This window comes from Echinops telfairi, unplaced genomic scaffold (genome assembly GCF_000313985.2).
Source record: "Echinops telfairi isolate 266 unplaced genomic scaffold, ASM31398v2 ScPeMD7_7420;HRSCAF=8458, whole genome shotgun sequence".
NCBI classification, from domain to species: domain Eukaryota; kingdom Metazoa; phylum Chordata; class Mammalia; order Afrosoricida; family Tenrecidae; genus Echinops; species Echinops telfairi.
In genome coordinates, this window is record NW_022111320.1 from 4,330,558 (window position 1) to 4,341,985 (window position 11,428).

General features: G+C 53.1%; 1 protein-coding gene across 1 annotated transcript in view; it reads right to left on the bottom strand.

The window, feature by feature from the left end:
- The window catches only part of RARRES1 (retinoic acid receptor responder 1), a 56,612-nt gene that overhangs the window by 4,419 nt on the left and 40,765 nt on the right, over positions 1 to 11,428 (bottom strand). The window contains exons 3-4 of the mRNA XM_045297661.1: positions 7,472 to 7,534; positions 3,862 to 4,045 (exon numbers count right to left, since the gene is read on the bottom strand). Coding sequence (XP_045153596.1) covers positions 3,862 to 4,045; positions 7,472 to 7,534 — 247 coding nt within the window. The remainder of the gene's footprint in view (positions 1 to 3,861; positions 4,046 to 7,471; positions 7,535 to 11,428) is intronic.

Here is an 11,428-nt window from a genome sequence, read left to right on the forward strand (position 1 = left end):
GGCGAGGAAGCGCAGGAAGGGAGAGGTTACTTTGGGTTGCAGAGGTCCTGGGGAAGCCTGGAGGAGATGTCAGCTGGGCTGTGCATGGTGGAGGGTGGGGGTGGGGGGGGACGTGGATGAGCACTCCAGGGTAGAAAGGTCCTGGAGGAGATGTCAGCTGGGCTGTGCATGGTGGGTGAGCGGGGGACGTGGATGAGCACTCCAGGGTAGAAAGGTCCCAGGCACTTCCGCTCAGTAACTGGTCTTGATAGAGTACAATATTTTTCCCCACTAGACTATGACCGGCCTTGTTTGCGGTGCCAGGGAGCACTCGGCAGTGAGCGTGGAAGGGGACTCCAGCAAACGGCAGGACGGGAGAAACGGAAACCTAGGTTGTATCTCAGTGAGAGCTCACAGGCAGGAAGGGGGTTCCCTGGGGGCTGGAGCGGGCAGGAGGTGGAGGTAGACTTGATAGGAAATGGGAAACTACTAAATGCTAAGTGATGATTGATACGCTCCAGGAGCACAGCGAGTACTACTAAAGAAATGTCAAGATGTGGGAGCCAGGGCTCTGAACCAGGTCTGACCCCCTGCTGAGAAGGCGCCTTTTCCCTTGGGTCCCCTGGGGATTTGTTGACCTGTGGCGTCTGATGCAGCATATCTGGGGCAGAAATGGCAGTTTCTCTGCAGAGGGGTCCGCCTTTGTGGTGAAAACAAGTTGCGTTTGGCCCTGAGCGGATCCAATGCTGTTTCACGAAGCCACAGAAGCAGATGGTGTCAAATGCTACTGATCACAGAAGGATCAGGAGCAGACAGACCCAAAAGCCCGGTGACCCAGAAGACAGCATTTCAACTGCGTGCATCAGGGGAGAAAGCAGACAGGGAGAATCTAATTTTGAAAGAGAGATTGAGTAAGGAAGGAGATTGGGGTGGGGCTGGTGGCCGTGGGAGCGCGTGGTTCTGAAGTAAACGGAGCATGAACCTTGACTGTAGAGCAAGATAAAGAGCTGACGATTTCAGTGCTGCGAAGGAGACTGATGGAGCGGAATGGAAGAAACTAGAGTCCAGAGAGTAAGTCGAGGGCGAGTTAGGTAAGCGAGAGGCTTGGGGAAGGTACAGGGACTGGGAGGTGAAAGGAAACAGTGCAAGGCAACGTCGTCGTCCCCCCAGTGAAGGACAAGGCTGTGCTCTGGGTCTAAAGAAATGGGAACATTTCAGCACAGCCGTTACAGAGAAGTGATTAAAAAAAATATATTAGAAAAAGTCTGGAGAAATGTCGAAACAGAAAACACCTCCTCAGAACAAGGCAAGAGGAGACCTCAGTTTCCCTGCATTGTCTTCACCTGTTGTGACAGGTGGCACCTGGGAGTTCGGGTTCTATAATGTGCTCCGGTTAATATCCAAGAGCCTTCAGACTCAAGCATGGGGGACTTCAGCCTCCATTGTCTTTGCCTTGTCATTTTAACAATGCCGTTTTAACAAAGTCATTTCTCTGCTGACGTACGTCAAATAAGGAACAAGGGGCGGTGGCTATTTTTATATGTGTTATTAGAAAAACATGCTTCAGAATGCTGCTTTCTGACAAGAAGATCAGCACGTTATGAATGCATTCATCATCTCTCCCTGGCACGAGATGCTGACATAAGGTTTTCCGAATATGCGACGCTGGTCTTGGGACTGTGACTCAGTGTTCTTGAAAACCTGGAGATGAACATCTGCACGTGGGCCCTGCCCTGCCCCGTTGTTTCACTGCTAAGAGATTCCCCATCATCCCTCTGCTCATTGGTTAAAAAGCTTCCTTCGTCAACCTCATCTGCACGTGTTTTATCTGCCAGTGCCGCTGTGGGTTGAGATCTCCGAGATCAAAACCCATTGCCATCGAGACACACTGTTTACTGTAAATATTGAGGACAGTGGTGGCATTTGAAAGCAAGAGTGCTCACAGTGTTGCGGTCAAATCATTTGGGGGATGGGACTCTCAGGCCCAAGTTCATTTCTGATGTCCACTTGGGTCCTTCCATCTAGAGCACGGGTTCTCAACCTGTGGGTTATGACCCCTTTGGGGGTCAAACGATTCTTTCATAGGGGTCGCCCAATTCATAACAGTAGCAAAATTACAGTGATGAAGTAGCAACGAAAATAATGTTATGGTTGGGGGGGTCACCACAACATGAGGAACTGTATGAAAGGGTCACGGCATTAGGAAGTCTGAGACCCTCTAATCTACAGGAAGGTCAGGAGCTCATTATAAAAACTGGAATTTCTACACGTAAGGAAAGGCAGACCACCCTACTTGGATAAGGGCGAAAGCTGTGGGATGAGGATCTCCTGAAGGGACTGGATGCCCTCGCTGGTCCTGGTAGAGCAGGCGGCCTGGGACGGTCCGGGATAGGGGACCGAGGAAGTGCTGAGTAAAGTGCTGGGACCTGAGCTCACCGCTCCAAGGACAGCGCCGTGCTCTGGACTCAGTCGCAAATCAACTCCTTTGGTTTAAGCAGAGAATTTCATATACATGGAAAAGGTAAAACACACACACACACACAGCATTAAACGTCTCTGCTGAAGTTAGTTACTACAGAACTTGCACATTCCACTGATTAGAGTTATCTTCTATTAAAAACAACATTTGGCGCTTCATAGTAGCAGCAATAAGTTAGATGGTTCTAGAATGAACACAGGGTACATTCGGGACTTTTCAACTGAATATGGTCTAGTCAACCTGCGGTATTAAAGATGTGCCCCAAATCTAGTGAGCCCATGGCAAATACTTCAGGCAAGACCTCAACAAGTTCTAACATGTTTAGACTAAATGATGACAGATTTTTATTATTTTTAATCATTTTATTAGGGACAATAGATTTTTGAATATTACTCCTTGGCCCATTTAATTCAGGAAGCATTGAACCTAAGTGAATTCCCCAGCACCCTCTGAATTGGCAGTGTTGTTCATCTGGCTTCAGAACAAGATGGGATCCGAGTTGTCTGAAGTGTTCTGTGAGGGTCACCGAGGCTCTGAATCTTAGAAACTAAGCTCTGGTTCCCCGGTTGGGTTTTTAAGAACACCGAGTCCCCGTCCCAGCAGGCAACAGGTGAGCTTGGGAGCGGAGAACGCACGACCCTGTGCCTCGGGGGCCAGTCGATGCCCGGGGAGAGCAGGCCGGGTGGTGAGCGCCGGTGGTCAGATGTCTGGCTCAAGACCCAAGTGCGAGTCCAGAGAGGACTTCTGTGGTTTGGGAAATTGCATTTTCCAGTAAGTGCGGAGACTCAGGGCTGCCCACATGCTCCTTGGTGCCAGAACAGATGAGCTCTGCTTCACTTCGGCTGAGCCACTTCACAGGGCAGGGCCATGTTTTAGGAGGGGCTGCAGCAGTGCCCATTAGCGATTGACCGTCAGAGAAAAACACCATGCTATACCAGGAAGGGCCAGAGACAGCCGGTTCTCCTAGCCTGCTTGGGGAGGTGATGGACGCTGTGTCATTGCCTAACACTTCCAAAGTGACCACAAACCCCTTGGGAATTTCACCCCAGGTGCTGGACTCCACCCTGCACACTTAGGTGCTGCCCCCAACCCCCAATCCTGTTGCAAAGGCCTGGACCTCTTAGGGGTTCAGCTCTTGCTGCGCCTTGCTCTGGGATGAGAAACGGGGAGACTGAGGTGTGCTCACGGCCGTTGCTAGAGGTGCTGTACTGCCCTCGGGCTGAAGCACAGGAAGACGACCCCGCTGAGGGTTGTTTAAAGGAGAAGGTGGATGCGAGTAACCTGCCACCTCCTCTAGTTGAGTCAAAGCGCCCCTCTCAGGCTAAGCACATCATCGAGTGTTCTCCCTAAGATGTAATTACATACGTTTCTGAACCCAAAGATTCCAGACAGCTGGATCGTACCAGGTATGGTGATGCCATCCCGGGGGACTGTAAGATGCTTCATGTGCTGATAGAGCAGGTAATCCTCTTCTTGTCTCTTCGACTTCTCAACAAGCCGTGTGCACGTCACGTTAATGGCTGGCCTGGGCTTCTGGTTCTTGAAAAGCACCTGCGCCGAACACTTCCCCACATGTTCCTCGCGTCCCTGAAAGAAGACCGATTTTGGAATGATGCAAGGCTGGCTCCTCCCCCCGCCCCAACCCCCAGGGGAGTTGGTGTCCACAGTGGGCTCATCCCGGCATCGACAGATGTGGAGACCCGCGCTTCCCAGAAAGAATGATTTCTATGCTCAGAGTTGAATACAGTAGCCCTTCACGCTGCTGTTGCTCCAACTCCGGCCTTCTGCGGGGGCGTTTAAGACCGGCCTTGGACAAAGAAGCCTCACGGAGTCTGTGCAGTGGGACCATCCTGTCACTGTGGACTAGCACAGCGCTTGGGAGGCCTTACACTTGCTCACATGAACCCAAAGCAGCGGCTTGTTCCCATTAACAAGAATAACAACAACATCTTCGTGCTACTTGCGAGTTGTTGTTAAGTGCTAGACTCTCGGTGGCCCTGTGTACCAAGAACGAAAGCATGCGGGAGCCTCCCTTCGCCATCCTCCCGGTGCCGGGGCAGCCCACGCTGGCAGCCACTAGGTCAATTCATCTTTTTTTTCCCCTTTCCAACCATTTATTAGAACCTAATCCGAACATTATTTCCTTCCAGAGTTCAAGCATGTGAAGCCATGGTGTGCAGTCATGACCACAGTCAGTTCCCAAACACTTTCTTCCTTCTTACTGCTTGATATCAGCTCCCCCCACCTCCCCTCCCAGACCCCCAGGAACCCTTATTCTAGTTATTGCTCTATGCATTTGCCAGTCCTGGGCTTCATATACCAAAAAAACAGAAAAATACTTATCAGAGAGTCAAGAAGGCTATCAACAGTGACAAACAGGACAGACAGAAACTCCAATATGAAAAAACAAAACCAGAAAATATATTTAGAAAACCAGAATGATGAGAGAGAGCGCGGATGACAGGGATTTGAGCATTCATGACAGAGGGCTCCCGTTACTCTACTGCAGTCGATACTACAATCCTCTGATCACCAGGGGATGCCAGCCCTCAGTCATGGTCAGAGGGGAATCCCCGGAGGCTTGTTCCCAGTGTCGATCCCGCAAACGTATTTTGGGCTTCTACTGTCATCCTCGGTTTTCTGCACACCAGCATCTCACCATTTGGTCTTCCTCTTTCTTGCTGACCTGCTACTCTTTCTTATCTGGAGGGCTTTTCCACCAGAGGGTTCATTTTCTGGCGCCCTGTCAGGCAACGTTCTATTGCCATCGATAAGGTCTTTACTGGCTCGTGTTTTTAAAGTACTTGTTCAGGTCCTTCTTCCTAATCTTTCTCTACCAGAACCTGTCTCCCAAGGGCGGCCCTGTTGGTATTTGCACTGCTGGTGGCACAGCTTCTAGCTTTCCAGCAACATGCAAGCCACCACAGTGTGACGGACTGACAGACAACTAGCTTATACGTACGTCTTCTTGCTCCAAGGCTACAGATGCAGATTCTGGAATTTAGAGCCGTGGTTGTTCCACGTCTCTCATCGAGCCGGTTCTGACCCGTGGTGACCCCACGCACATCAGAAGGAGACACTGCGCGACCTGTGCCACCCTCACGCCTGTGCCGGTGCCTGAGCCCATGAGCAGCCCCTGTGTCAGTCCAGTTTGTAGCAGCCCATCAGGAGTCAGGGCCTCGGTGCTTGAGCGCGAGTCGCTCTGGCCCCAGAGCCCCGGCTCCGTTCATGCGTTCCCTCTCGGCGCCAGGTTGCCATCTGTGCCGGTGGGGGCTGTTGTCATCCAAAGAAACTGATCCCACTACTGAAGGAACTCTTTGCTTGCATTCACATTGAGCCGCAGATACACTGGGACTTATGGGACCAGCCTGGCTTTTGTCACGCCCTAGAGACACCTGGCGCGGTTGGATATGGTGGCCCTACTGGCTTTTCACCCCTTTGGGTCACAGATTCCATCTCCCAACTCTAAAAGGCAGGGACTCTCTTTGCAGAACAACACAGATGTACCCACACCCTAATTTGAGGAGATTCCTCCCCCAAGCCCTTCCGCAGGGCCTGTTCAAGAATGCCTGTCCTACGATGTAGCTGGTGGGAACAGTTGGGGCAGGGACCTTCTGGCTTTCGCGGTTGTTTAAACTTGATGGAGTCCCAGTTCAAACAACTAGCACCAAAAATAGATTTTGAAAAAGAAAAACCCACAAGGAAACACATTGCAATCAAAGTCTGATCTCCTTAGTAAGCTTGTTTCAAGAACAAACTTAAAAGGAACAAAACCGAAGCAGGATTTCCAGCAGACAGCGTCTGCTCCGGTAGGCGGTGGTGTTGAGTGAGAGGGGTCTCAGTGATGCATGAAGATGCTAACTCTCAGAGGAGGGGAAAGAAAGGGGAAGGGCGTGTTCAGGAAGACCAGAGTGGGGCAAAATAGCCTGTCATGTTGAAGCCATTTCCGGGGAAGGAGAAGGAATCCGATTTTACCCCTTTTTTTCCCCCCAAACCGCTCTACAGACTCAAAGCAGTTGCCCGAGGGTAAAAGCACTTGCCTTCATTCCGCCCCGAGACGGAGCCCGGCTGTTAGCTCTCTGTCCTCGCAGGACGACAAAGAGGGTGTTGGTCAGAATAATCTAGTCATTGTTTCTCTTTGGCTTTAATCTGACACTGCCGTTGAGACAGGACAACTGAAAGGCATCTTCCTTGGGTTCTACGCAAGGGGTGGGTGGGGAGGGGGTGTAAGTCTCAGGGTAGCACGCCAATGCTGCCCTGTCAGAGCTTGTTTCTGGAGACGGGTAGGTAAGTGCTTCTGGAACCATAGGGGTGGAGGAGACAGGCTTCCCCTCCTGACCCCTGTCCCCCTGAGACTTCAGTGCCCAGGCTGCCTGCTCATCCCAGCGGCTGACTCACCACCACCGAAGGCGGGTGAGGGTGAGCCTCTTTCCCACCATGTTCTAGCTGCGGCCTCCCAGCTTGGCCCAGCCCAGGGAAGCCCATCTGGCTCTAATTTCTGCCCTGTATACGCTTTCTGTCGACTCTTTTCTTCACAGCAGGGAGAAGGAAGCCTGGAAACAGCGGCCTGCTTGGGCAGGGTGGTAGTGAGGTTTGGAATGGGACCACCTGCTGATCAGAAATGTCACCAGCTGACAGGAAGAAGGCCAGGCTGGCACTTGAGAGCGAGTCCCTGGAAGGACGCTGAGGTGCTTGGGAGGGATGGCAAAGGGAGCTGTTAACTGGAAGGACGCTGAGGTGCTTGGGAGGGATGGCAAAGGGAGCTGTGCACTTGCCTCCCAGGGGCTAAGCCTGGGGGGGGGGGGCGGATGGCTCCCATGCAGCCCTGCACAAGGGCAGGGAGTTGGAGCGGTTACATCTTAGGTTCCTGCCTACCTCTGCCCTTCAAATTCTGAAAGCAAATGTAAAGACGGGATAGAACCCAAGCCAGTCGACATAGTTTCACATCTTTTTCTAAGCCCTGTTCCTAGGAATTGCCAATGATGGGATAGGTCGCTAAGTAGGGTGGCTTACCTCTGGGTTGTAGGGCTCTGTGGTAAAGAGCAGGTCCACTTTCCATCCCTTCTTTTGATTAATCTGTAATAGAAAAGCCAGATCTTAGCCCAGTGGAACCTCTGTTAGCACCCTCATGTCAAATAGCCACACCTTTGGGATAACATGGTACAGTAGTGATACAATCTCATGGCAAGTTGACTATATAAAAGTGTAGGGGTGGTATTCAACCTGTCAGTTAGCCCTGAGGGTGCCTCCTTGTGGGCATGGCCTTCTCATAAGGTGGGCCTTGGGAACCAACCCCGCCCCCCTATTCACCTTTCTGCTGGTAGACCTGGTTGCTGCCAGAGCCCAGTGATGTGTTCCCCACCACTGGATCCACAAGACTGCACCCAGCCACCTGTGCTCTTCCTGCACGCTGCGTCGTTGCAAGTGGCCGTGTGATCTGAAGAGGGACTTGCGGACTAGTATCGGATTTACTTGAGATGAACTGGGCTGGGATGTTTTCCTGATATGTAAGTACTTCTTGATATAAAGCTCTTTCTGACACAGATAGGAGCAGGGGTCCTCAAACTTTTTAAATGGGGCCAGTTCACTGTCAGACCCATTGGAGGGCCGGAGTATAGTTAAAACAAACAAAACCTATGAACAAATTCCTACGCACACCGCACCTATCTTATTTTGAAGTAAAAACCAACGGGGCAAGAACGCCTGGTGGGCCGCGTAAATGTCCTCGGCGGGCCGCGGTTTGAGGACCCCTGGATAGGAGGTCGCGGATTTGTGTCCCTAGTCGCCCGGCATGGGAAGAGTTCCTATTGTCTTTTACACGTGGTGATGGAGCGGCCTGGGATATCACACAGGCTTAAGTGCTGGACTCCCGGCCCAATGTTGGAGTGGGGGGGGGTGAACCCACCCAAAGGCGCCTCAAAAGACAGGTCTGATGACTTTCAAATAGCTCACAGCCTTGAACACCCTGCGGCGCAGTTAGTTCTACTGCGCACGCTCAGTCAGTCAGCATTCACGCTGCCACAACCAGGAGCCACCACAACGTGCCGGCACTGGCGGCTGGGGACTCCTGGTGGCCCAGGCAGGTCAGAGGAGAACTGGCCGCTGGGAGGTTAGCACCTGGAGTTCATTCTTTCCCCAGGCAGGCCCTGTCCGGGTGCAGAGCGTGAAGGTTGGCTCAGGGCACTCCCCTGGGATGTCAGAGGCGGAGAAAGTGCTGTGGAGACAGACTGGGAGGAGCAGAAGCAGCTACTTTAAGGTGTTCATACAGGAAGGTGCTGGAAGGAGGGACCTCTATGCAGAAATCCAAGTGACAGGGCAGCAGCCATGCCCAGGGGGTTAGGAGGGCTTTGGAGGTGGGCCTATGTCCTGTGCTGACAGACGGACTGGACACCAAGACGTGCCTCCCTTGGCGTGTCCATAGCAGGCATCCGTTAGCCTTCTCCGACGTATGAGCTGACTTCAAGGCGTATTTTTAGAGCCTACACACCCTTATTATCGAAGCAATTTGAACTGTCTCGAAGACGGTTATATTCTTGACCATCCTCCCTCTTGTTTGCTTGGGAGGAAACGGCCATCCAGTGCAAGTGCTTTCTAGAGAGAAAGAGAACTTTCCCCGGCCTGCCGCGACACGAGTTCATAGATTCTTGGTGAAGTCAGACTCTGAAGACGTCGACTGGCTTTGAATTTCCGTCTGGGGACACATACTAATCAAATCAGGTTGTTTTATTTGGAAAGACAGCAGATACAGCCCACCCAGCCCCAGGACAGGCTCGTTCAGACATGCTGGGCGACTGGAGCAGGAGGAAGAGGGTTCTGTGTTTAAACATGTGAATGTTTGGAAGTCGTTGGAAGGACACACGAGATCTCACACACACACACACACACACACACACACACACACACAGCAGTGTGCTGAGGCTCATTTTCCATCTCTTTATTTTCTTTCCCAGGCCCTATTCCTTGTCTTCCGAGTGGAGGTGTACCCAGCAGGCTGGGGTCCCCTTCACCAGGCTCCACACAGGCTGTCTGTGGCCTTGGCTCAGCGTCGCTGCCCTGGCTGCTGGGTTTCCCTCCATCGAGTGGCCCCGCCCCTCCCACGCTCCTCACTCCTCTTGGTTGTACAGCGAATGTTGGCCATTTGGCCTCGCCGGCATAGTTAATCTTTTTGTTTGTTTTCTGGTGTGAGTTGAAACATCCATTCAGTTTGCACAAGGCCTACCCACATGTCTGTTGGTGCCATGCACCTACTGCTCCTGCCTGTGGAGCCGGGCCTCCAGGGCAAGTCCAGTCCGATGGAGCGGGGCATGTGGGCAGGCGCAGGAGGCAAGCTTATGCCAGGCTTTCTAGGAAGCGCGAGGTCTGAACTGGTCTGGGAGGAGCGGGCGGTTCCAGGGAGAGGCGCTGAAGCGCGGGGACAAGGCTGTTGGGGAGGTGGGTGCACGGTTGTTTAACGTCTTCTTTTATTGATGGAGACGGCTCAAAAGGAACCCCAAAGACTACGGGGGGCTCAGTAAAGTGGCTCTAATACCACAGTGCTCAGGGCATTGTGAAGATTAAGTGAGAGGGGGCAGAGGAAGGGAGGCGCCGGGTCGTGGGAGAGATTCCGTGGGTGCTTGCTGGTTCTATAGTGGGGCCTCGTGAGGGAGAGGAAGGAGCTTCTAAATTCTGAGGATGGGGCGGTCTATCCTCGGCAAACACTCATCAAGGAGTCCACGGGCAAACTGCGGACCATGGTGGGGCCGCTAGGGCCCCCACGGCCTCTCTTCCCCCGACTCCCGACATCTGCCTGGTGTCTTTGCAGCCTGTCCCCAGGGACCACCCAAGGGCCCCTGCCCGTGACACCCCAGCCGCACTGCACCCGACTACGACGACTCAGACCTCATAGAAGTCAGACTTCTGTTCCCAGCAGGTTCCTGACCTTGAAAGGCTTGTCAGACCTGCCATGGGCCCCTGTCCCTCCGCACCCAGGAGGCTGGCCTCAGGCTCCCACACAGACCCAGGATGCTGGGGGTGGGGCTTCCAGCTGGGAAGCCAATGGCGAGAAGAGGAGGAGGAAGCAAAGTCGGATCGTTGTCGGTAACCGTAGAGATGCCTCGGAGACAGCTGCGGGTCACAGTGGCAGGCTGGCACAGAGGCCATGCCAGAGCCGGGGCATCTCACGAAAGCGGTGTCAGGAGATGCGCCAGCGCACACCAACCTTCACGTCAGTGATAAACTGGGAAACGCTTGTTCCCTGCACAGAACGCCTTGCAGAGCCTTCCCTGCACGGGAGACAAAACCACATGCCCACGTGAACCAGACCACGTGAGGTCTGATCTCACGTCCACCGTGGTGTGGAGCGGCCCCCTGGGAGCCATCAGCACAGCCTGAGCCGCGTCAGGTGTGCAGTCTGCCCTGCTGAAGGCTGGTTGTCTTGGTTGATTTGGTTTCCTGGCTTTGTTGGACTGCCGGGCTCTTAAAAGCCTCTATGCTACAGCCCAAATAAGATTTTGGTAGTTTGGGTTGTACTTTATCATTGATCAAGATGCATGCGGTCCTTTTATCTCCCGCGGTGGCCTCGCTCTCTGGCTTCCTCTGAGTCACAAGCTCCCCGAGATAAGCCCTGCACGTGGGGTGAGCACAAGTCAAGTCCTGCCCTGTGGTTTTTGGTTGACCTTGAACCTCGGCTGTCTGGCAGGGAAACATCCTGTGGTAGAGCGCTCCCTTTTCCCACAGCGCCCACCCCAGGGGGCTAGGGCGTGTCCACCATAGGACAAGCACAGTGCTGGGGCAGGGACAGTGGAGAGACCACTTGCCCTCCTGGCCCTTGGCAGGAAGAGGGGCCTTCCGTAGCAGGGGTCCTCAAACTTTTTAAACGGGGCCAGTTCACTGTCCCTGAGACCCGTTGGCGGGCCGGACTATAGTTTTTAAAAAAACTATGAACAAATTCCTATGCACACTGCACATACCTTATTTTGAAGTAAAAAACAA